We start from the raw sequence: 25,877 nt of genomic DNA on the forward strand, positions 1-25,877 counted from the left end.
TGGTGCAGGCCTAAGGAAACACGACTATTAACTGTTTAGCTTCTTTGTAACATGTTAAATCCAAAGTGGGAGTGCTAAAAAGAAAAAAACTTTAGTCCTTGATGATTCTGGTTGCGGTGATGGAGGTTGTGTTAGCTCGGTGGTTTGTCCTGGGTGGAGGCAATGCAGATGGCAACAGTGGAGCGGACAATCGGCATGGAAGAAGGGTGATGATTATTGAGAGATTGTAGTGTTGGTGTGATGGTGAATAGATCCATTAAACCGGTGGGTTGAGTTTGATTTGAGTGGGTCGAAAATAGATTCGATTCAAATTATTTCATATAACCCATATTAATCCAATTTTATGTAATATGATTTTAGCAACCTATATCCGATCCGGTATCAAATCCATGTTCAACCAAATTTATAATACTAGAAAACATTCATATTTAATCCAATATATTAAAACTTATACTCACTCGTTTAATGCATTTTAAGCTCTTCACGTGAGTAGGCTATTTGGAGAGAATTTTATATCAAATTAAAAAAGAGAATTAACAAAATAAAATGATGTTAGTAAATAAAAAAAATGGTAAGAAAACTTAAAAAAATGAAAAGCTTATAAAAAAAATTAGACAATTATGCATGTGTTGTGACGAGCACTAATTAAAGAAGACGGAGATAGTGATGAAGTATGAGTCATAGATAATAATAATAATACAGGGTGGAACTAAATTAACAAAATTATCTAAATACAGTACAAATTTGCTCAATAATTTTCTCAATAGAATCCATCTTAGAACTGGAAAATACAGAAGAATTAGCCCCGAAGTGAATTATAAGATCAAAGCCTTCAGCAAGAAAATGAAAGTTGGTTCGTATTGCCAAGGTTACGTCAATACGACGAGACAAAAAAATATTGGGTATTTATTGAGTGACATATGGGATGTATGCAAATCCACTCATCATTTACCATGTGTGCACGGAGGCCTACTCATTTTTTTATTATTTAAGATGTAAATGCCAAGTGGAATCCATTTTGCACAAAGCTGGCTGGACCAAACGAAAAACTACCGCACACTATACTAATGTGCCTCACATCTGACTTCACAAAAAAATTGTGAAAACATTTCAAATTTCTTTTTCCTTTCCACAATCGACAATTACATCTCTCTCTCTCTCTCTCTCAAAACCCTAAATCCAAACTCCAAAAGAAAAATTTATTAAAATGATGCAATCGGCCACATCGTAATTGTAGCCATCTCAGTTGTAGTCGTGACAAGATGTCGTTCGGGGGATGTGGTTTGCAACCGTATCCATGATGGGTTGTGGTTTGCGAGTTGTTTGTAGTAAGATCGTGTGACATGCTTCTCATGACCATTTCTTGTGCTTCCATGACGCACCCTCGTCATTGTTGCTCGTGAAACAGAGCGGCCGTGCTTCTCACGAGTTATGGGGTGAGGTCACTCTCTTTAGCACCTTCGGTTTTGCTGGCTATTCCAACTTGCAATCTGACCTTGTTAGCCATGTGAGAAGCTCTTGATTTCTAAGGAAAATTAATTCATTTAATCATGAAAAATTAGTTTGATCTATTGATTGTGTTGAGATTCTTCAGGTTTAAGTTTTAAGATAAGGGACAGAGAAGGGCCGGGCTTATGTGAACTGTACCCTCATACTGTTCTCTTCACATTGGCTGTTTCTTTAAATTTGGTAATGCGACACTCCAGAAGTTGGATGCAGAAACTTTGTTTTTTGCAGTTCAGGCCTCAAAGTGGCTCTGCAGGTTGTCCCTTTGTGTCGTAGGCGAGTCGATGTTGGAGTATAACAGGCCATAAACGATAGTTCTGGGTCCTCTGGGTCCGGTACTCTAAATTATATTTTTGATTGAGGATTTATCAATACGAGATTAGGCATGTGATGCTATTTATTATGCAGGGCTCATCAGATTTTGGGATAATTATCCAAAAAGTCTTAAACTTATTGTACGACGGCCAATTTAATCCTAAACCTTTCAATTGTACCAATTTAGTGCTAAATCTTTTGACAAATTGCCAATTTAGTTCTAAACCTTTCAATTGTGTTAATTTAGTCCTAAAACTTTTGAAAATTCGCCAATTCAGTCTTAAACCTATTATTTGGATAATTGGCAGGAAGGACTACATTGGCAATTCGTCAAAATGTTTATGACTAAATTAGTAAATCGTCAAAATATTTAGGATTAAATTAGCCAGTCGTCAAAAAGTTTAGGAGTGATACGGCATAATTGAAAGGTTTATGATTGAATTGGCCACCGTATAATAGGTTTAAGACTTTTTAGGCAATTTTCCCTTATATTCTTGTCAATGTCCCATGACAAGTATGGCCAAATGAGACTCTGGTACTTGACAATGAAGGTCACATGGTGATTCGTGATTAGTTTTATTGATTGTGTTTTCGAGACGTCAAGGGGATCTCTCTCTGTTAGTTTCATTCATTGTGTTTTTTGTTATATCATTTAAACCTTTTGAAGATCTATGATGGTCAAAGCTGCGTAAAAATCGAAGAATCCCTCTAATTAGTCTGCGAGCTTGAAAATTTGGTTGCGAGATGTCGAAGAAGATTGGAGGAGGCGCAGGCTTGGAAAGTGTGAAAAAGAAAAGAACGACGAAAACGATGAAAGAAGAAAGAGGGAAAGTAAAAGGAGAAAAAGAAAGAAAGAAAAAAGCCCTAGACGAGAATGTCCCTGGCCATGTTTGGGAAAGTGGCATGTGAGTGCACTCTAGGAACTCGTTCGAGCAAATGGATTCACTATATGTCCTTATTTGAAGTTTCTCAAGAAATTTAGAATGTTTTCGCGATTTTTTTATGAAGTCAGATGATTTTGTGCATAATGAATCCCACTTGATATTTACATCTCAAATAAAAAGAAAATGAATTGGTATGAGTATGCACACACGACAACTGGTGAGTGGATTTTCATAGCCCCATGCGGCACTCAAGTAGCACCCAATATTTTCTCCTAGAAGACCATGTCCAATGAAATGCAAAGAAATTCCAAAGAATCCTAATTAACAAGTGCAGTTGTTTAACTGATTTTATTATCAACTGAATAACAAAAGAGGCGCAATATTTATGAAAAATTAAATTCAACGGACTCATTCCACAATTACCAAAACGAAAATGCAATGAAGGCTTGTCTCTAGAGCTTACCGACTCCTCGTCAAAAGATGCAAAGGCAAATGACAATTGAATTCCTCCTATCGAGTGAAAGGGGACCAAACCGGAGCCCCTTTAGTGGGACATTTTTAGAAGAAACAGAAAACCTGCAGGCGCGACGTCGGAGAAGAGGCTCGCTACACAAAGACGACGGTGATGGAGAAGTGGCGGTTCACCGGAGAGGCAAGGAGGTGGAGTTGAGGCTAGGGTTTTTGACCAACAAGGACTTCAATGAAACAACGGAGAGAGAAAGGAGGGTTAACTGGAGCCGTTTAGGCATAGCAACATTCGTGCATAGGATATTAGAATTTTGAGTAGCATGGGTTGAAAATGAGTGTGTTGCAGACCCGTTCAAAAAATTATACTTTGCTACTTTAATCTATAATTACATGTCTTTAAAACTTTAATAAACCCACATATGACTCAGCCCACTAAATATGAGATAAAAAATGGCTCTTGGTGCTTACGTCCGGTTCCTCAACGCTTGGGCTAGGGTCCTCGAAATAGACAAAAAAAGCCAGTCCAACCGAGCCAGTCTAGTCGAATAGGGCCGGTTCGATCGGGTCCACTACGCCTCAGATGTAGGGGACCGCTGACCGGACGAAATTCTAGCGATTTGTCAGCTGTTTCGTCCTACCAGAGGCTTCATTCTCTTCAGCTTGGATCCCTGCGTCTGTTTGCCTGAGGACCCGCCAAGGTGGTAGCTGGCCAAGCCTCGACCGGGGCTCGTTAAACCCAAACGTCGGTCGGAGCTTGGCCGGCAGACCCAGGCCAAACTTTGGCTTCGTTTAGCCCCTAATGACCGCCACAAGACTATCCTAAGCTAATTAAGTCACTATCCGACCAAATACTCGTTGGCGAAATCCAAAACCAAACCAGTCTCACTGAGGTTGGCGTGCATGAACAAAACGAGGGAACTTCGACCTATTTCAGGGCCCTGGCCAGCTTCGATGACCTCAACTCACCTCTAATGGCGATTTCTGTACTAGGAATGGGGTCAATATGGATCAGGATTTGCGCAAAACGACTGGGTGAGTCTCAGCCAACCTGCACAGAAAAATAGGGGACAACAGAGGTCGAGGAAGGCTTACCGATCAGGGCTGCTTACGGGGGATCGCCGGTTGATCTGCGGGCAATGGTGAGGCCGACTAGCTTCTTCTTCAGTCCCTGCAAGCACTCAGCTCTCCCTTTCCTCTCTATTTCTCTCCAAATCTCTCGGTCTCTCTTTTGCTCTGTTTTTTTCCAAAAAGCCGACCGTCTCTCTCTCTTCTTCGCTGGCTTATATAGTTGCCGTCGAGCACTTGCCTCTGCCCCTGTCTCGTCCATTTAATGCTCTGCGCTGACCTCTCTACTCCATTGACTTTGGTGGTCAATGTTGTGCGGTGGAGCAGCTTCTTCGAGTTGTCCCAAACGGCGGCCACTTGAGGAGAGAAGGAAAGAGGCCGGGCTGTGGGGGGAAAGAAGGAGCGGGTTGGGTTGGGCCAGCATCACCCATAAGGAAGGGAAAGAAAAGGGGAAGGGCTTGGTCCACGGGGGGAAAAAAGGAGAAAGCTGGGTTGGGCCGGCCTAGACCTAGCCTGATTCGATTTTTTTTTGCGATTTTTTTCTTCTTTTTTTTTTTATAAAATTTTTAAGATTTTTTTAAATAATTAAAAGAAGAAAAATACATTCTAATAATGCAAAATGCATCTAATGTCTATATGCAATGCAATTAACATTAAAAATATATATATATTTTTTAGGAATTATAAATTTTATTCCTAAATTTTACATAGTTAATTTTCGGAAAATTAATTAAAAAAATAGGTGTCAACAATATTGCTTGTTTTTTTAAGGGGGAAAGTATAGAATACATCAGGAAAATTCTTGACAGCTGTGATTTTGACACAACTATAGGAATAGAAATTCTGACGGAGAGGTCCTTGACAACATATGAGAATAGGATCCTGCAAATGCATGATTTGGTTCGGTCAATGAGTAAGGATATTGTTAATCAGGAATGCCCTGATGATCCTGGGAAACGCAGTAGATTATGGATTTTTGAAGATGTTCTGGACATTCTATGTGAAGATACGGTAAATGTCGTTTATGCCAATTTTGCTACTTCTCATATTTATAGTACATTGATTTGAACAGTCAATACAAATCTCATTGGAAATTTTCTATGACCACTGAATTTGCTCTGTCATGGATAGGGAACGAATGTAGTAAAGGCCATAGTATTGGACTCGCCCGAACCAGAAGAGATAACTATTAGCCTTGATGCTTTTACAAACATGAAAAGGTTGACAACACTCATTTTGTTTGAAGTGCATGTCTATTCACATGGTCCTGTACGTCTCCCTAACGAGCTAAGATGGCTTGAGTGGCCCAATGTCCCAAATCTAGAATTTGGCTCGTGTCCAAAGAAACTTGTTGGACTTGATGTCTAGAAAAATCATATCAAACAACTAGGAGGCAAACTTAAGGTAAGCCCTTGTGATGATTTACTTTCCCTTTTTATAGCTATAAATATTTGCAGAGCTTAATGACTGCATCGGTATGTTTTTGTAGAAGTTTAGAAACCTAAAGTTCATCAATTTCAGTAAATGCGAGTCCCTAACTAGTGTTCTCGACCTTTCATTGGTTCCAAATCTGGAGAGTTTGACTCTTTTTGTGTGCGAAAGCTTGGTGGAGGTTCACCAATCTGTTGGATATCTTGACAAGTTAAGGTTTTTGTCGCTAGAATATTGCTCTAATCTAAGTATCTTTCCCAACACACTCAAGACAAAATCTCTTCAAACCCTTATACTCTCCGGTTGCTCTAAACTTGAGAAGTTCCTTGATATTCTTGATTAGATGGAACATCTAGTAGAACTTCATCCGGAAGGGATGGCTGTTAAAGAACTCCCTGCATCAATTGTTCATCTTGTCTCTGTTAGGGAGATTAGTTTAGATAATAGCGAAAACCTCACAAGGCTTCCATCGAGCATTTATAAGTTGCATGATCTAGAGTCTCTTACTCTTCATGGCTGCTCAAATTTCGTCATGTTTCCAAGGAACTTGGAGGATTGAACTGATCGTGATGGCTATCTGGGATTCCAAAATCTATATAGGCTAAATCTTGGCTTCTGCAATCTATCAGAAGTAAAGTTCCTTGAGAGTTCTTCCAGTTTCCTAAATTGGAGTTCCTAAATCTTTCAGGAAACAAGTTTACTCATCTACCAACATGCATCAACAAATACATTGATTTGAGAATATTGTATGTTCATAATTGCCAGGAACTACAAGAAATTCCTTAGCTTCCGTCAATTACAGCACTAACAGCAAAAGGTTGCAATTCTTTGCAAAAACTCCCAGATTTGTCGATTATCTCCTCCGACTCCCTTAGCGTTGACTTGTCTTCATGTTGTGAATTATTTTGCAAAGGGGTCAAGATGGCTGATGTGTTATTACTCGAGGTTGGTCTCTCTCTCTCTCTCTCTCTCTCTCTCTCTCTCTCTCTCTCTCTCTCTCTCTCTCTCTCTCTCTCTCTCTCTCTCTCTCTCTCTCTCTCTCGCTCTCGCTCTCTCTCTCTCTCTCTCTCTCTCTAACTTTGTGTTAGGTTTAGAGAATTGGAATGGATGCATTTCTCATTAGGCACAAGCCACAAGGCCAATATATAGATACAAGAAAGGGTATAAGCGTAAATACACACAACCCTAAAATATACAATATAACCTAATATATACAATATATCTAACACCCCCCTCAAACTCAAGGTAGGTCAACCAAAGAGAGTTTGGAAAGAAGAGCAACAAAACGTTGTGATATAAGAGATTTGGTGAAGAAATCGGCAAGCTAAGCTGCAGAGGTTACAAAAGGGAGAGAAATGAAGCGTGCCTGAAGCTGATGATGCATTATGTGGCAATCGATGTCGATGTGCTTGGTACGCTCATGAAAGACCCGATTTGTAGCAATATGAATAGCACTCTTGTTATTGCAGTGAAAAGAAATGGGAGCAGAGGAGGCAACACCCAGATCAGCAAGGAGATCACGAAGCCAAACAATCTCAACTGTAGTGTCGGCCATAGCACGATACTCAGACTCAGTAGAGGAGCGAGACACAATAGGCTGCTTCTTGGCATGCCAAGAAATCAGAGAATCACCTAGAAAAACACAAAATCTAGTGATGAACTTGCGATTAGTAACATCTGCCACCCAGTCAACATCAGAGTAAGCACGAAGAGCAAGTAAGGAAGTCGATGGGAGAAAAACAGAGCGTGTCATAGTAACATGAAGATATCGGAGAATCCGGAGTATAGCAGCATAATGTACAGTGCGAGAAGTCGCTACAAACTAACTAACAAGATGAATATCATAGGCGATATTAGGATGAGTGGTCGTAAGATAGACAAGATTGCCAACAAGAGCCCGGTAGCGAGGGACAGCAGACAGAAGCTCACCATCATCTGGACGAAAATGTAAATGAAGTTCAATATGAGTAGCTATGGTACGATTATCATATAACTCAGCACGAGCAAGAATGTCAACGATGTACTTCTGCTGGGAGAGAAGAATACCACGTCGACTATGAGCAATCTCAATACTGAGAAAATAGCGTAAGTAACCCATATCCTTCATAGCAAACTGACGGTGAAGATGTTGCTTAGTATAAGCAATATGAGTAGAGTCATTCCCAGTAATAATCATATCATCAACATAGATAAGCAGAATAGTACAACCAGTAGAAGAAGTGTGAGTAGACATAAGATGATCATTTTCACTCTGAATAAAACCAGCTGACCGAACAACATTTGCAAAATGCTCAAACCAAGCTCGAGAAGCCTATTTGAGACCATAAAAGGCCCAACGAAGATGACAAACTTGACCAGGAGAATGAGCAAGATCGGGAGGGGGCTGCATATAAAGTTCCTCCTGAATGGCCCCATGAAGAAAATCATTCTTCACATCAAGCTGAAATAGAGACCAATTACGAATAGAGGCTACTGTAAGAAGAGTGAGAACGGAAGTCATTTTGGCAACATGAGCAAAGGTCTCCTCATAATCAATCCCATACTCCTGATCAAAACCATGTGCGACGAGATGAGCTTTATATCACTTAATACTTCCATCAGAGCGAGTCTTTATTCTGTAGATCCAGTGACAAGATATCAAGGACTTCCCTGGTGGAAGAGGCACAAGGTCCCACGTACCAGTGCGCTCAAGAGCAGACATACGATAATGTGACGGTTCCTGCAAAGTGTGGATAACAGCCATAAAAGAACCAAACTCATCAGAATAACTCGGGGCCGCCACATACCTAGCCGGAGGACAGCGATCCCGTAGAGGATCCCGTTGAGAGGATGGTGGGCGAGAATCGTCAAGAGACGTCGGAGTAGCAAGTGAAGTAGATGAAGGAGGAGACATAATAGGAGAATGTGGTGACACTGGGTCAGATAGATAAGACATAAGAGGAGGATCATGAGGTGAATCAAGAGGAAAATCAATAAAAACAGATAGAGATGACTGTGAAAAATTAGAAGAGGTGGAAAAAAACGATAGGTGCTCAAAAAATTGAACACTACGAGAGATATGAATACATTGTGAAGAGGGATCATAACACCTGTAGCCTTTATGCTTTATGCTGTAGCCTAAGAAAGCACACCGAATTGACTTGGCGGAGAGTTTGGTGTGCTCATGGACAGAAAGAAGCACATAACACGTGCAACCAAAAACACGAAGGTAGTGATAAGTGGTTGGTTTCGAGAAGAGACGTTGGTAAGGGGTGGCTTTGGAGAGGACAAGAGAAGGAAGTCGATTTATGAGATAGATTGCAGTAGAGAGTGCTTCAGCCCAAAATTCAGGGGGAACAGAATAAAACAATAGAAGAGCACGAGTAGTATCCAGAATATGATGGTATTTTCGCTTAGCAAGACCATTTTGAACAGGAGCACCAGGACAGGACAACTGAGGTAGGGTTCCCTGAGAAGTTAAGAAAGAACGAAAAGCTATAGAGAGATACTCCCTACCCGAATTAGAACAAAAGACTTTAATAGTTTTAAAGAATTCAGTAGAAATCATGATTGTAAAATTTTTATAGATAGAGAGAAATTCATCACGAGAACGCATAAAATAAACCCAGGTATAACGAGAATAATCATTGATAAACAATACATAATACTTAAAACCACTTCTAAAAATGTGGGGGGCAGAACCCCAAACATCTGAATGTGAGGTGCAAATTATTTAGCTAAAGGGCAACTAGTATAAGGACGCATAACAAATGATGGAACAGGCCCAAGTACACCCTGTTGACGCAGAAAAGACAAATGAGATGCAGATATATGACCCAGATGCTGGTGCCAACGGTCAAGGTCGAGGATGGCAAGAACAGGTTGAGGTGAGGGAAGCTGAAGATGCCGCATCGTATACAATCCTCCATGTCTACTACCCCTGCCAATCATCCGGCCACTCATACGAATCCTGCACAACACAAGAATCAGCGGTAAATGTCATAATATAACCCATATCAGCAAGTTGCCCAACAGATAAAAGATTAAGAGCTAAATTCGGTATATGCAACACATTAGGAACATAAAAACTGCCATGGATAGTAAGGTAGCCATGCATAGTGGCAGTAAGAGAGGATCTATCTACTGTAAAGAACCCTTCTGGATTTTTAAGTGCAGTTTGTTGAGGGAGATGCTGAGTAGAGGCAGTCATGTGGTGACCAAAACCAGAGTCAAGAATCCAGGAGGAATTATCACTTGAGGATTGCGCAGCATTTGCAGTAGCAATAGAGGAAGATGCACCAGAAGAACTAAGATGAAGCTGAGCTAAACTAGAAAGCTGAGCCTCAATAATAGCAAGACGGTCATCCGAAAATGAGGATGAAGTGGCACGGTCCATGGATGGAGAAGGGGCAGGTGCAACTGAGCACGAGGATCCATCAGAAAGATCACGCAACTTCTGAAAACATCGATCCTTGGAATGTCCATTTTGTTTACAGTAGTTACAAAAAGGACGTGAACCTCGTTGAGAAGAGGTACGCTGAGATGAGCGATGCTGGGAACCACGTTGAGAGGAATTGGATTGGAAAACAGGTTGTGTGGTGGCAAGTACTGCAGAGGGATCTAGAGATGGAGGAGCACCAAGAATTCATCGTCTAGTTCTTCGGCCTGAGGTTCCTTGATTGCATCAGAAAGAGATGGAGTAGGATAATGATAGAGAATCTGACTGCGAAGTCCCTCAAAATTTGGTGAGAGTTGCATCAAGAATTCGTAGAGACGACACTTGTTCTGATCTTCAAACTTAGATGCAACACAAGCAGTGCAACCAGCACACATGGGACATGCTGGACGAGCCAACACATCAAGTTGAGACCAAAGATACGTCATATAATTATAAAAATCACGAACAAATTGTGTGTCCTGGGTGGCGTGATGAAATTCCTGTAGAAGCTGATAAATACGAATAGAAGCTGTTTGTGTATACATCTTAGCAATCTGATCCCATAACTGTTTCGCACCAACAATTTGAGAAAATTACGGGCGAAGATCAGGGCTAATAGAACCAAATAAAATTGCCCATGCTTTCCAATCAGCAACATGCCAATACTTAATTTCAGAATGACGTTGAGCAATTTGATCAGCACTAGATCTGGGCTTAGCAGTATCAGACAAAGATGTAGGACAAGGTCGAGTACCATCAACATGCTCATATAAATCATGATAAACAAGAGCAGCCATCACAGAGGGTTTTCAAATAATATAATTGGAACCATCCAACTTAACATCAATGCGATCACTACTATCAGCCATGATTCTGAGATTGATAAATCAAAGCGAAAGCAAGAAGATATATGAGTGAAGAAGACAAAACCCGAGGTCGATCACGAGAATGAGGCGAAATACGAAACAGACCAGATCGATCGAGACAAAGTTGAAGGAGATCGGATCACGATGAAGACGTCGAACGGATCGCGAAGTCGGCTATGATGCCATGTTAGGTTTAGAGAATTGGAATGGATGCATTTTTCATTAGGCACAAGGCCAATATATAGATACAAGGAGGGGTATAAGCATAAATACATACAACCTTAAGATATAGAATATAACCTAATATATACAATATATCTAACACTTTGAATACCATCGGTATGACAGGAACTCCCGAAGATGAGATATGCCGACATTCTCCTAATTGGAGGAGAGATGCCAGGATGGTTTCTCCACTGTGAAGAGGCTCCAATATCTTTCTTGGCTCCCCAGGACTTATATGACAAGTTCTTTGGACTGGCACTCTGTTTTGTTCTTGGCCCAGAGGAAGGAAAAGTGGTCGATGCTTCTTTGGAGATCCGAATACTTGTCAATAGCCAAATGGTGATTTTTCAACCGATTGGTTTGGATTCATTGGAATCTGATCATATGAGCCTTTTCTATTACCCACGCACTGTGCTGAGTAACGTCAGGAACATAGATGAGCTTCTACGAAACGAATGGAGCCAATTCCAAGTTTGCCTCAGACCATCAAAAGCAAGCATAAAAAAGTGTGGATACCGTCTAATATGCGCACAACAGGAGGATGATCTGAGGGTTGTGCTCCAACACCATCAGCCGAGTGAAACAAATTGGATTCCCGAGGAAAGAGACTCAGAAGAAGACAACTCAATAGACACCACAGAAGAAGATAGTCCAAGTGAAACAGATGTAGAGGAAAGCAAATCACCTCAAAAAAGAAGAGAAGATTGTCTTAACTATGGCAGGACTATGGGTTGCACTCGCGCCAATCTATTACGAGTGTTGGCTTGCGAAGCATGCCTGTTGAATTGGTTCGCGAGTTGCTGAGGAAGTGAACTGGGTGATTTCGATTCCAATGCCTTTTGGTTTTCCCCTATTTCGGTCTCTACTTGAAGTTTTATAACGTGTGCACCTTCAATTAGAATTCCAAACCGCTATCAGGTTTCGCATCATCCTACTGACATGGTTGAGGAACTTTTCTTTTTCCTCTCCTTCTTTATGATTTGTGGTGTGGAGTGCATTAATCTAAAATTATGTGGATTGTTGTTGAATAGCCATGGTCTTCCAAGTTGCTCTGTGAAATTTCTCAGATAGACCTCTGTTACCTCTCTTAATCCAATTAATGATACCAATGCTTCATACTTTGAGATAGTAAGTTTTGCTGAATCTAATATAATCTGTATCCATAGGGAAGTGTTCATCAAATTGTCTAAAAGATCAAAAGGTCTATACAGGGAAGATAAGTAGATGTCTGCTGTTGCTAGGCAGATTGCATTGGATGGGTAAAAAGTCGTGTCATAACTGGTGGCTTCTTTAACTGTAATGTTTTGAGCTTGTAGCAGGTTGCTCACCGGTTTTGTGCCATTAACAAAATTTATAGAGGTATGTTAATACCTAAATTTTTTGCCTCAAAGGACTCATTCGAGGGCTTGATTTAGATTGATGAATCGTATGGTTCATGAAAATAGGGATTGTATTAATGTTGCGTGACACAGGGATCTATCCTGGAGCGTAACAAGGCTTTATATTAAAATTGTCCAATATCAATCGGGTTTTTGCGCATTTTTATTTTTTGCACACTTATACCCGGCCATAAGGATTTGCATGTTTAGGAATACAAATTGGAAAAGATTGCATGAAATTAGCTTTTACTAAAAGAAAAATGGTACCATTTTATGGGCATTAGTTTAATATTACGTAACCAAGTCTTCATATCCAACGCTCTAGATCGAAGAAGTAAAGTGAGCTCCACGCTTTCGTAGGCTCCCACCTGGTCTGGTAAAAGGTTAGTGGCAACTCTAGTGTCATTCAATCAATAATAGATGAAAATCTAAGTTGTTGTTGGTAGGGCATTGGAAGAATCCGTGCGAAGTGTAAGTGCCGCCTCGCATGAGGACTATGTGCGCCCGCCCAGCAATCCATTTGCTCTCTCAAGTTTCACATCGAGAGGGTCGACACAAGGCAAAGAAAAAAAAAGTAGATGGAATGGAATTTTACCATTGAACGGCCTTATAACAAAGCCCCATTCCCTCCCAGTTAACATTAATTGGACACATTACTTAGTTTTTGTAGCAAAGCGTCTCACCATGTCCATGTTGATTCTCAAGTTTCACCAAGAGTTTTAAGTTGCTCCCTCTTGAGGAGAACTCCACACTTTCATGGCTTTACATCACTTGAATGACAAGTTACTAGGATTAGCTTTCTGTTCCAGATTCGGACCGGAGGAGGAAAAGAGGTTGGTGCCGGTCCAGATCCTACTGCCACACATCAATGGCAAGAGGGGAGAGGGAGGGCTCTATATGCAGAATATGATCAGATGAGGTTTTCCGGTGATAGAGGTGATTGAGGACCGGGTATTGTGTTGGTGAGGCCACATCTGTGATTAGGCGAGGAAAGGCCAGTTAGCCGTGCTTAGTCTCCAATTTTTCTCACAATCGGATCAAAGGTAAGCCCATAGTTCCTCCATTAGGGGGTTGATTAGGGCGAAGATCTTGCCAGAAAATGACTTGCCGCTGTCGAAATTGTGCCTTTCCAATGGGTTGTGTCGGGTCGGGTCGATTGATCATATATTGATTTGGACCGGATTGATCCATGTTCATTCTTTCGTCCTAATTGGCTCATATTCAACCTACCCCGACCAAACCTATATCCAAATCTACCGAAATGGGCTTTATTTTGAATATAATAGAGTAATTAAAAATTAGATCTGAACGGTATTTATTCTCATATGCCTGGCCTAAGCAGATGAGTTGCACATTTATTCAAGTCCTGGTGCCTTTTATTTAGAAGATGAAAATGTCCACGTCATATTCGGGATTGGAAAGCATAACATCATTTCTGATGGTCCAATTTCAGATACGACCTAAGAAGTTGTAAACCCGAGTGGATTGTTTCGTAACGTAGACCAATGTGTCAATGGGTTCAACAAAGCACAAAATATTAGAGATAAGATTAACTTTTATGAAAAAGGAGCGAAATTATTTTAAAAATTGTGAAATTTCTGGCAAAACTGCTAGAAACTCGAAATATTTTGTTAAAACGTGATAACCAGAAAAATGATCGAACAAATATATACGCTCGGTTCTGACAATTTTCAAAATACCAAAACTGCGCACTCATTTCCTAATTTTAAAATTTTTTATGTGTTCTAATTAGAGTGATAGTTTTAGATTAAGATGGTTAATGGATACCTAACCTTGCGCCTCTTCTATTAATGTGCTACGGGCTCTTTAAAATTAGCATATAAGATTACAAATTTAAGAGACGTTGATAACAAGCAAACTGACCAATAAATCTAAGAATCGAAAAGCATTACGAACCGGTAGGTGCGGCGCAGGTCAGCACGAAAAAACTTTCATGTTTATCTTAATGATACCATTGTTAAATTTCTCGATTAAAGTCATTTTAGGAGGAGTTGGTCTTTTATATGTCATATGTGCATACCATATAAACTGCATAAGAAGTTCGCATCAAAAAACTTTTCCTCTTTAGCACATTTAATAATTTTAAGCCATATTACATTCATCTAGCATGCATTTAGGATTTACCATTACTAACCGTACTTGTAAGCTTTCAAGAAAGGTCGGACTAATTCAATGGTGGGGTAAGTAAGTCCCTTATAATGTTTTTACTTACCACACTTGTAAAGTGCGAAAGAAGTTGCTAACTTACTAAGTTATTGAAATGTTTAAGAAAATTCGTCATAGGGTTCGTATTTTACTAACCACACTCATAGAATTCAAAAGAAAATGATAATTTGCTTAAAATCAAATTTGGGCCAAAACAACATTAGTCTTATGTTTCATAATTTATCCACATCACCGCCACGTAGAAGAAAGAAAATATTAAAATAAGCCACGTTAGTGGTTTCCATTAGTAAGTTATACGGTATTGACTTTAGGATTCGATTTGACCAGACCAATTTAACAGCTTTTAGGACTTGATTACATTTTCTTATAAGTTTTAGAACTCAAATGCACTTTCATGACAAGTTTTAGGACTTCTAGTGAACATATCCCAAAAATGAAGCATGAAAACAAAAAAGAAGTTAGGCACCAGATCGGTTCTCGATTCCATATTCTAGGAGCCAGCTTTGATAGAGTAAGTTCTAGTTTCTTGGTCTATAATCTACCCACTTTAGAACAAATAACTCCTAATCACAACCTATTCAAGAAGAGGAGATCATGGAGGTTGTTCCGAGTCTAAGTCTAAATGTTGTCTCTGTGGAGACGGGTACAGTGTTAAACCCTGGAAGAAGTCTAGAGCGGTTTTGGTACATGTTTCGTGCAAGTTGGCCTGACACTAAGTGAGAAGGTGTTAGTGGAAGAGCTTGATAGTACCAAGGAGTAAGTTAATAATACATTGCTGGTGGTGGAATGGATGAAGGAGGGCATGTCTTTTTTGCTCGTTATCGGGAAGGAGCATCTATTGTGGATGTATCTATTTCTTTGGAGCTTAAGTAAATATGTCAAAATGGGCATAGACCGATTTCTTAATTCATATTTGATGGGTTGAATCATTGTATAAGTTAACTATATTCAGCAAATGAATTATAAACGGATTTAGAATAGCAAAACCCAAAATATATGGGTATTAAATGGGTTCATAATATACCCAAACCCAACCCGCCTTTGTGATTCTCTCTTCACATTCCATGAGAAAATAATGGACTCCTTGGATTGTTCTAAGTTCAGATAAGGCTTGGTGGGTTTGCAAGATGGGCTCGACTTCACCCTTATTAAAAATATCCAGACGGCTTCTTTTTTTTCCACATTATTTTTTATTTTTATTAATCTTGTAACTTTCGTCTTTTAGTTATTAGAGTATTTCTTTCATTAGTTGCATTTGACATTGTTATTTTTATATAAATTTTTTAATATTAGTTCTTGTCATTGCAATCCATGGTCAGCATAAATCATCTTCTTCAATACTTATGTTCCATTTAATTAAAATTTCAATTCCTCCACGTTATTTGTTGCAATAATTTTATAAACTAAGTACTAAAACTTTCTCTTATTCTTCATTATGAATCAATATGAAAATTGAAATTTATCCAATATTGAAAGCCAATTCTTTAGCATCTTATGGTCGAAGTAGCGATTTCATCCAAATAATATATACACATGAAGAGCTTAAAGTGAGTTAACTAAGTGGATACGGATTTTCTTAGGTTGAATTAAATATGGAAGTATTTTAGTAAATGAATTGGGTTGGGTCGGGTTGGGTATGAGTCATTACATTTTTATTGCATATAAATGGGTCAATTTGGGTCAAATCATTTTTTACCCAATCCAAATCCGACCCGACCCAACCATTTGGCGGCCCTAAGCCTAAGCCATCCAAAGTACCCGACGATGCTAGATCTACACCCTTCGGACATGGACCAGACCACCTACTCCCACCGCTGGAGGCTTTATAATAGGTGTAGGTACTATACCTGTAGTAGGAGATGAGGCCGGATGACCATCACCTTGCGATAAACAGCAGGATAAAGGCTGAGGGATATATTAAGTACGAAATGATGTTTCTTCGCCGCGAGCTTTTTGCCACAAGTGTCACCTTTTATGGTAAAGTGCATGAAAATGATGATAAATTATTTGTCTGTATGTATGCAAATGTTTAATCTACACAAAAACTGATCCAAACATGTTCCAACAATTCAAAGTAACTAGAATCGAGGAGATCCAAATGATAGATATCGGACTCATTTCCTTCTATAACTTCGGATTGAAGTGAAGCAAAAGACATATTGCTCGTTATGCAAGCTGGTGAACACACTTGTCGGATGTGGATCAAGATGATCCAAACCCTAACGAAGAAGAACAGGTGGATCCAACTATTTTCAAAAGTTTAGATATGGAAAACATTTTCCTAAAAATGGTTGTTTGGATTTCTTACAAAAATGAATGAGTAAAAAATATTTTCATCGTCCACGAAAATATTTAGACATAAATTATTATCGATAATGAAAACATGTTTCATTAACTAATTATTTCGAGCGATATAGGCAATTATTTTTAAGAAAATATTTTTCAAATCATTCATATTCCACGAAACAAATGAAGCCTTAGTTGAGATTTTGAGATATTTAACATGTACTATATTGAGTCTTTTTTCAGAGTTTGGGTTGATTAGTCACTACACGAAGACCTCAATAGCCAGTCATTTAAAGGCGGCTAAAAGAATTCTCTGCTGCATCAAACTTACATTGAATTTCGAATTGTATTACACCACTTCCAGTAGTTTCAAATTCGAAGGTTATAGGTACAGTGGTTGGGCCGAAGGTTTAAATTATAGAAAGAAGCACTACCTTCAGTGGCAGTGCTAAGTTACAATTTTAGTGGGTGGAATAAAGCGAGGGCATTTTATACATTATAAAGGTGATTATGTAGTTGTTTAGTTCCCTATAAGACATGGAATAATTGAGTACATAACCAAAACACATAACAGTATGTCAATACAATTTTATTCCATCAGCAATTGTGAAAATGATGATTGACAGCGACGAGTTTTTACATGTTAGTAGACCCATCAAATGGGTTGGTAGGGTCGGGTTTGGCTTGGATCGAAAATGGTCTGATCCTAATTGACTCGTTTTGACCAATTTCTATGCAATACAAATCTAGTGATCAATATCCGATCTAATTCATACCCGATCCATATTGCTAAAACACTTTCATATTTAACCAATCTAGGAAAATTAATACTCAACTAAGGTGGGAGCACAGAGTGAGCAAGCTCGAGATCGAGTGAGAGCGAGAGAGTGAAGAGAGAGTCATAGAAATGGATTAGCTCCAAGTGAGTTAAAAACCCATTTAATACCCATATTATTTTGAGTTTTACAATTCTAAACCCATTTATGACCCATTTATTGGATATAATTAACTCATATAACAACTCAGCCTATCAAATATGAGTTGATAAATAGGTCTATGACCCATTTTAACAGGTTTACATATCAGCAAGTGCATGGGTGTTTCTTTCTTCTTGCTATAAATTATCCTATCTCAAGATAATAAGATTCAAAGTAGAAAATTCTCTTTCATTGAACTATATGAGATGTATTAACGTGACTTGCTTAAACTTTAACAAAAGAAAGTAATCGGGGAGTTTAGACATGCTATGTAAAGTAATACCTTCAGCTTAAATCTTAGTATAATTTCTGTTGCACCCTCAAAAGCGACACTAAATAATTTTGTACCTGTGATTCTCTATGCATTTTAATTTTGAGACTTACAGTTAGTAAGTTGAGCAGTGCGGTCAATTAGTTGCTTTTAAAATTTTTTAATGTACATAAACATACAAACTAAAGGAAAAAAGGGTCAATGGGGTCAATCGACTCCACTGAGTTGGCCGTGGCACTGCCCCTGATTACCTTATCAACGGGTGAAACTGAATATTTAGCTGCCACATCATGTGTTTTTATGCTCTTTGGTTATGGAGTCTATCAAGAGAACTATAATTCCAGGACACATGGCCACAAAGATAAGTATAAACACCAAGTCTGCACTAACTTTGGTCCAGAATCTTGTGTTTCATGAACGAAGAAAGCACATTGACAGAAGGTTTCGTTTCCATCTTGTTTCATTTCCATGGGGGTTGCATTGCCAAGAAAGAAGTACAACTTCGGTACGTAAAACTGAAATGATCAATTTGCATAAATCTTTGTGAAGCCACTCAGGTAAGACATCCTTTAGAAACTTCCACATGATGATGCTTGGGGTCATGGGAAGACAAGTTTAGGGGGGGGAAACGTTGGAGGTTGAACTTGTTCTTTCAGTGTTCTTTTAGTTGATAAGCTACGTCTTGTGTTGATTTCGTCGAATCATTGTTAGACAATGATAATTATTTTGCAATTGATGATACACAAAGTATGTGTAATTAAGTTTTAGAGCGATGAAGCTTATGACTGTGTACCTAAAAGAAATGTAACCTTTGATTGAATTCCTGTGAATGGGGATTATGAATACAATTTGTAGGAGGGCAAGTAAAAATAAAGAGAACGCTCTTCCACTAGAATTAATACGAGGCTTCCTTCCTCCAACTTCCACTAGAAATGTAACCTTTTATTGGCTACTGTATGGAGGCTTCGTTCTTCCATCTTCTCACATAATTAGTCTCTTTGAAATGCTAAGGGTTTCCCCTAAGCCTCTGTACCTCATTTGATTAAAGATATTCACATATTTACACCAAAAAACAAAAATACGAGACTAGAGATTCCAACTTGACTAGGATGTACCTTTCATGAATGTATTCTCTAGCACAACTTGATTAGTGAAAAAAAAAAACTAATTAAACTCCATAACATATATAAGCTGTCTTCTTCGGCCTAAATCCAACATACTCGAGACCATCTTGAAACTTAGCACTGAGGATAAATTCCACTAATTTACAAGGTTTTACACAATGATATTGGAAGACAAAGTTCGCTAAATAACAAGAGCAAGCAGATCTCAAAGTCAAAAAATGTGAAGATCCATTTGTCAAAATTACATTAGTAATAAAGACATAACTATAATCCTAGGCATGGAGTTTATTTATCTACGTGGTTGCATCATATAGAAGAAAACAGAAGAACTATTTTCTGATACACAGAAAGAAAAGGAAATATCTACTAGTTTTGATTCCTTCGTGTCAATCCAATGATACAAGAACGTATAATGCGCATTATTGGAAAAAAGATGATCAAATGCACAGTAGTTTTCGCATAATCTAGGTCCGACAATAAGCCTAGAACCTGGATACACATTATTCATATGATATACAAGCATTGCTGTCTATAGCACCATAGTTTCCATGTCTTATTATGATTGAGAAATAAAACCTCATAAAAGTCTAGGTTTATACCCACTACTACATGTTATAGCCGAAACCATAATCTTGGGATATGCCCCCGCATAGGAGCGCTGAAGTTGAATCCCAAGAATAAGAGGATGCCGATTGCACATTGTACTCATCATCACACCACAAAGCCTGCAATGTGTCTCTCGAATTACTGTTCATGGCCTTGAAACAATCAAATTCATCTACCTGATTCTGCTGCGACATAGATCCATCAGATTTATTGTAGTTGAGAGAATCGTCCAGCTCAGTTTGGATTATGGGATCTGGGAGAAACTGTGCCCTATTTGGTTGATCAATCGAATTAACTCCGATGTCAGGTAACGAGACATAGTGGTCTGAAGACGAAACACAATTAGTCATGGAATTTACCAACTCATTGAAATCAGCATCACTGAAGCTGAGATTGGCAAAATCACTAGGAGCTGAATGAGTGGCAGCTGGTGAGGACTCGTATGTCTCGGCCTTTTGGCCATTTTTGGGTGATGAACTACTAGAGAGGGTAGGTTGCATTAGCAGATGAGGACTTTCATTCAAGATTTGAAGGCTTTGGGTCATCTTTTCATGCAAAAGAGGAGGCACTTTGGGCCAAAGTGCAGGATTGTTGTAGAAAGAGAAAGGGCTTTGAAGGTTCTGAAGCTGCATGTGGAGCTGAAGCCTCTCTAGGGCAGAATTGCTCAAGGACTGTGAACTTGTAGCATCATTGGAACTGCTTGCATCTCTTGAGGAAGATAAACGGTTCAAAGACTGCCTTCGCCTACCCAGAAGTTTTTTCTTCAATTTGGTGTTCCAGTAGTTCTTGATGTCATTATCGGTTCTGCCGGGCAATTGTGCTGCAATTATGGACCACCTGAAAAGTTGAAACAATTATCAGCTGACGGAACAATCATCTTCAAAGGTGAAAGAAAAGAAATAGGGATATTGTTTTTCCTACAAAACCTAGAGGTAAAAGAATCCTGCAATATATATATTGAACTGATGATCAATAGCTGGCGATAGCCTCAAGGATGAGCAAAAGGGACAAAGAGATGAGGGGTAAAACAAACATGTTCCTCAGCGGTTAGAATCCCAAACAACAAGATCAGCAATCGTGCTGAGAAATCAATTAGAAACTTTGTTCCAGAAAACCTATAGCAAAGCATCTCATTTCAACAACTCCAAATTAAAGTGACATCATTGGAGCAGTAAAATAGGACAACCAGTTGAAGACTGAGAGAAAGGGTTAAGGCTCAAAACTCCAAAAAGCACATGCAAGCACGAGAGAGAGAGAGAGAGAGAGAGAGAGACCTGCTTCCAATACTAATGTAAAGGCTGCAGATTAGGTTGTCTTCTTCCTCAGAGAACCCACCATGCTTGATGTTGGGTCTCAAGTAATTCAACCATCTCAATCTGCAACTCTTCCCACATCTGTTAAGGCCTACGTGAAAAAGATCTTGCATTTAACTTCTTGTTTCCATACAACCTTATGCCCTAGCGAATTAAACTGATCAACTTTAACATTTTACCAATTTTCTGAGGAAGAGCAATCCAGTTTCCTCCTGTGCCGTGCTTCTCGATATAATCCTTGAGTGTCGCATCCTCTTCAGCAGACCATGGTCCCCTCTTCACGTTGGCCTTGTCGCAACACGGAGCTCGACCCATATCCACCCGGAGATTTCTTCGTCTCTTCTTGTTTGATCAATTTGTTCTTGGAGACAAGGATGATTTGTTGATGAAGATCAATACAGATTAAAAACTTCTTCTTTGGATTGTTATAAGAAAGTGGAGGAGATATAACATGATATATAAGAAGGATGAGAGGTTGAATGGGATGTTCTTGAGGACAAAAAGTCTTCTACGAACCCTCACCCTCTCACTTTCCCTCACTGTTCAACGCTGTTTCTCTTCTAGGGTTTGTTCTACCCTCTCTCTCTCTCTCTCTCTCTCTCTCTCTCTCTCTCTCTCTCTCTCTCTCTCTACCTTTTTTGGAGTGGTTTTGAACTTTCCCTTCATGTTTATTTAATTCAATTATGCTATGTGATTAAACTGCATGCAACTAGAGAGAAAAAACAGATCACAGATTTCTTCATTGTGGGATTATTTTATTGCCCTACTTTATACGTTGGTCAATCAAGTTTTATGTAATGCCAAATGCACCGGTACTTCATGCTAAGAACCCTCCAATATCCTTCTGATTTGTCGTCATCGTCCTTTGAAATGTTCCGTTACCAAAAGTGCTGTACAGAATTTAAATAAGAAAAATAGCTGAGAATAATAGCACCAGTCTATAAAATTTAACCGTTTAACAAGAAATGGGATAGGCCTATATTTGGTTTATATATCCATTTACACTTTATCGTGTCACTCGGTAATCACTATTATAAACCGAAGGGATAATGACATAAACAATCCCTGAACTTTGGCCTCATGTGTAATGTAGTCTCTAAACTTTTTATTTGTTCAATGTAGTTTCCGAATTTTAGCCTAATGTTCAATGTGGTTCCTGAACTTTTAATATATTCTATGACCAAATATATATATATATTCAATGTAGTCCCTGAACTATATGAAAATGTTTAATATTATCCCCGAACTTGAATTAATGAAAGGACTACAATGAACATTTTCGCATAGTTCAGGGACTAAATTGAATATGTCCCAAAGTTCAAGGAGGATATTGAACAAATTAAAAGTTCAGGGACCGCAAAGTTTAGGGACCACATTGAACAAATTAAAAGTTCAAGGACCACATTGCACATTGGACCAAAGTTCAGGGACTGTTCGTGTCATTTTCCCTAAACCGAACTAATACGACCCAGTATTAATCTCAATAATTTATTGATTTTCAGTCAAAAATTTCAACAAACGAATGCCGTGATTTCTGTGTCATTAGCGTCACCTTTTGGACACGAACGTTGGCCTGTCATTCTTACATTCAAACATGAAACCCTAGGTTTTGCATTCGGAGCACGTTAACTGTTCTAAACCTTGCCAAGTCACAAGAACCTGATTACGTAAGGTCTGGTGGAAAAATTTAGCTTCAGAACGCGTTTAGTTGGATTTTTCTTGTTATTGTATCCTGTGATCAGATTTTTGCTGATTGGCGCTTTGGAAAGTAGGAAGATATCTTGGTTTACATTGGAAAAAGATCTTGTATATGTTCTTAGTAAGTGCGATGAAACTTCCTGAGGCATTCATAAGCTGAATAAGCCGCCATGAACATCTTCAGCTATCTCGTTTTTCTTTAATCGCAATCATCTACTTTGGTCTACATTTTGATTTTATACTTTGTTACGATTATGTCGTATTCTGCACACGACACAAATTATAATATAGAAAACACAGACTTCTGATTTAACTAATGTCGCGGTACTAATGCATGCAAATTGTACCGTCCATGTATTATGGTTGATAACGGAACTTGGATTCGACATCGAGCTAGAAATCATAGCCAAAGTACGGTCAATGAAAAATCTCCTCTCATATCAATAATATCATGAGAATAAATTAAAGGTTTCTTCGAATTTTCTAAGGTCTCTTGACACATGGTTCTTTTGCTATGGGGCATGTGTGCGATTCATCCGATTAAAAGCCTCCACAAGAAATCAAACCAAAATCAAAGCATAGAGAAAACGAATTAACACGATTAAAATCTATTTGCAAAATCACAGAAGCAAAGAAAAAGGGGAACTCACAAAAGAAATAAAGAAATCAAATAAAAAATTTTGGTACTATGTTGGCCAATAATTTTATATTTTGAAAAGTATAAACAAATTTCTAATTGACTTATTAACTAATTAATTAAGAAAGTATCACAAATGCATTTAAAAAATCACGAAAACAATCAAAATGAGAAACTCGCCAAAGAAAGAGAAAAATCGAAATAGAATATCGGGTACCCTGTTGGCTAATAAATTTATAATCTTCAAACAATCTATGAGAAAATGTCAAATAAAGCTATTCGTTATAACAAGGTTTTTCTTTTCCCATTTCAGGAGTAGGTGGTGAGTATTACCTGCATTGACACAAGTTAGCTCAGTTCATATGCCCTGTTAGTTGATATGGATCTCAAGTGGAGCTCGTCTCATATAATAATATAGGCTCACATGCATTGGATTCATTATAAGATTTTTCCTATTTCAATGGGGGCATCCATGAGTGCGCATGATAACCATTCTATTTCATAAATAGATTTCTGCCTATAAATATATTTCTCTATTTTTATTTCCTAGACGAATTTCTGAACAGAGATATGCGTTTGATAACGATACAAAATTTCTCTTTTCAAAACAGAAATTTGTTTGACAACGACACAAAAATTTCTCCCTCTTATGCTCTTTTCCATATATCGACGGGTGGCAGTGGTCGGTGGGGGGTGGAGGTGGCTGGCGGCATTCGGCGGTCAACTGGAGAGGGGTGGCGGTGGTCAGTGGGCAGCCTGCAGGGGGTGGCGGTGGCCGCGTATGGCAGACAGCAAGAGGCAAGGGCGAGCAATGAGAAGAGTTCTTATTTCACTCTTTGTTCCAGAAATAGAAAAGTACAAAGCTTTTACTTCTTATTTCTTTTCCAAACTTATTTCTGAACTAAAAATTTATTTAAAAAATAGAAAAATGAAATTACGTTACCAAACGGATTTCTATTCCAATCTTAGTCCCGGAAACAGAAAAATAGAAAAACAGAGAAACATAATGGTTATCATGAACGCCCCGGAAATATTGTTTCGCCAAGCTTATATTCTGCGTTAAGTTTACTAGCCAACGTGCAATATTGTCAATCAAGCGTGTGATTGGACATGACTAAATGAAGAAGGAATTGTCTGATGACATGGTGGAAATTCAAGCTGCTGTTTTTGAGATTATAGCTCCCAAGTTATTAGAATATGAAATTGTTTGGACTGAAGATCGTAAAGGTAAGTTTAGTAAGAGTAGAGCTAGCTTGTAGCGTACGAGGAAGAGCAGCAAGGGCAACTTGGAGGTACTAAGTTCATCCATGCCAAACCATTCTCTCTTTACCTCCGGCTTGGCTAATGAAAATAGATAGGGTCGTTTCCAGTGAAAGGAAATTGTACTTTCCAATGCGGACGCGATTAGAGTTACATGTGATTTTCTTTAAATACCTAATCCATCAATCAAAGGTGGACTAAATGGAGTTTTCTCCGATTGAAGATTGCGAAAAGCACGGTGCAAACGAATTGGCAAGCAGTAATAGAATGTCGGAATGGCTGTTGAGAATTAATTCTCCATTGCGACATTCAGCGGAGACCCAAGAGTATCGGTTTCTTAATTGCCGTACAGGCTTATTAAGATCCTGTTTTAAGTAAGATCACTATGTGACCTGTAAGATCGGATCATAAAATCTCCAACTATTGAAAAGTGCTAAAAAATATCACCCCACTTATTGTAAGTCATAAGAACAAATTAAACAAGTCCTTAATGGTACTACAAATCGGTCTAGCGTGGAAAAACTTCACTACCACTAGTTTAAATTACGTCATAGTTCCATAATGTCGTTTTCATATCAAACATTAAAAAAGATAACACGGCAATAAATAAAGAAAATTCGCTAGTGTGACATTAAAAGCACACAAAAAAATTACTAATAAGAAAATGTAGAATAAATTCTCAGATGTCATCTCGACATCTTGATTGAGATTGTAACCAGTCCCATCGACCTTACCCATAAAATTCATCATCAAAACCAAAAATCATCATTAGAAGTATAAAGAAATTTGTCGCTTAAGTCCTATTTGGAGTTTTGGGTTAAATATTCTTGGCTGGGCTTTACTAATTTATGACCAAAATTACTTTATTTTTGGGCTAATTTTGTGAACTAATGTTCAGGAATATAATCGTACGATCTTGACAAGCAATCCTACCACGATTTACCTCTAATCCGATGTTTGTA

General features: G+C 38.6%; 1 protein-coding gene and 2 pseudogenes across 1 annotated transcript; 2 read left to right on the forward strand and 1 right to left on the reverse strand.

The window, feature by feature from the left end:
* Nucleotides 1-119: 119 nt before the first annotated feature.
* Nucleotides 120-6,025, forward strand: LOC130137887 (disease resistance protein RPS6-like; annotated as a pseudogene).
* Nucleotides 6,026-6,201: 176 nt separating this feature from the next.
* On the forward strand, nt 6,202-11,981 carry LOC130137888 (uncharacterized; annotated as a pseudogene).
* Nucleotides 11,982-19,795: 7,814 nt separating this feature from the next.
* On the reverse strand, nt 19,796-21,635 carry LOC115679328 (transcription factor MYB36-like). Its single transcript, XM_030602926.2, has 3 exons — nt 21,500-21,635; nt 21,282-21,411; nt 19,796-20,844 (listed from the first exon to the last, which is right to left on the reverse strand). The coding sequence occupies exons 1-3, from the start codon at nt 21,633-21,635 to the stop codon at nt 20,007-20,009; spliced, it is 1,104 nt and encodes a 367-aa protein (XP_030458786.1). The 3' UTR covers nt 19,796-20,006.
* Between the last annotated feature and the right edge of the window lie 4,242 nt (nt 21,636-25,877).

This window comes from Syzygium oleosum, unplaced genomic scaffold (assembly GCF_021117445.2).
Source record: "Syzygium oleosum isolate NSW1041296 unplaced genomic scaffold, Sole_v2.1 Sole_v2.04, whole genome shotgun sequence".
Classification (NCBI taxonomy): domain Eukaryota; kingdom Viridiplantae; phylum Streptophyta; class Magnoliopsida; order Myrtales; family Myrtaceae; genus Syzygium; species Syzygium oleosum.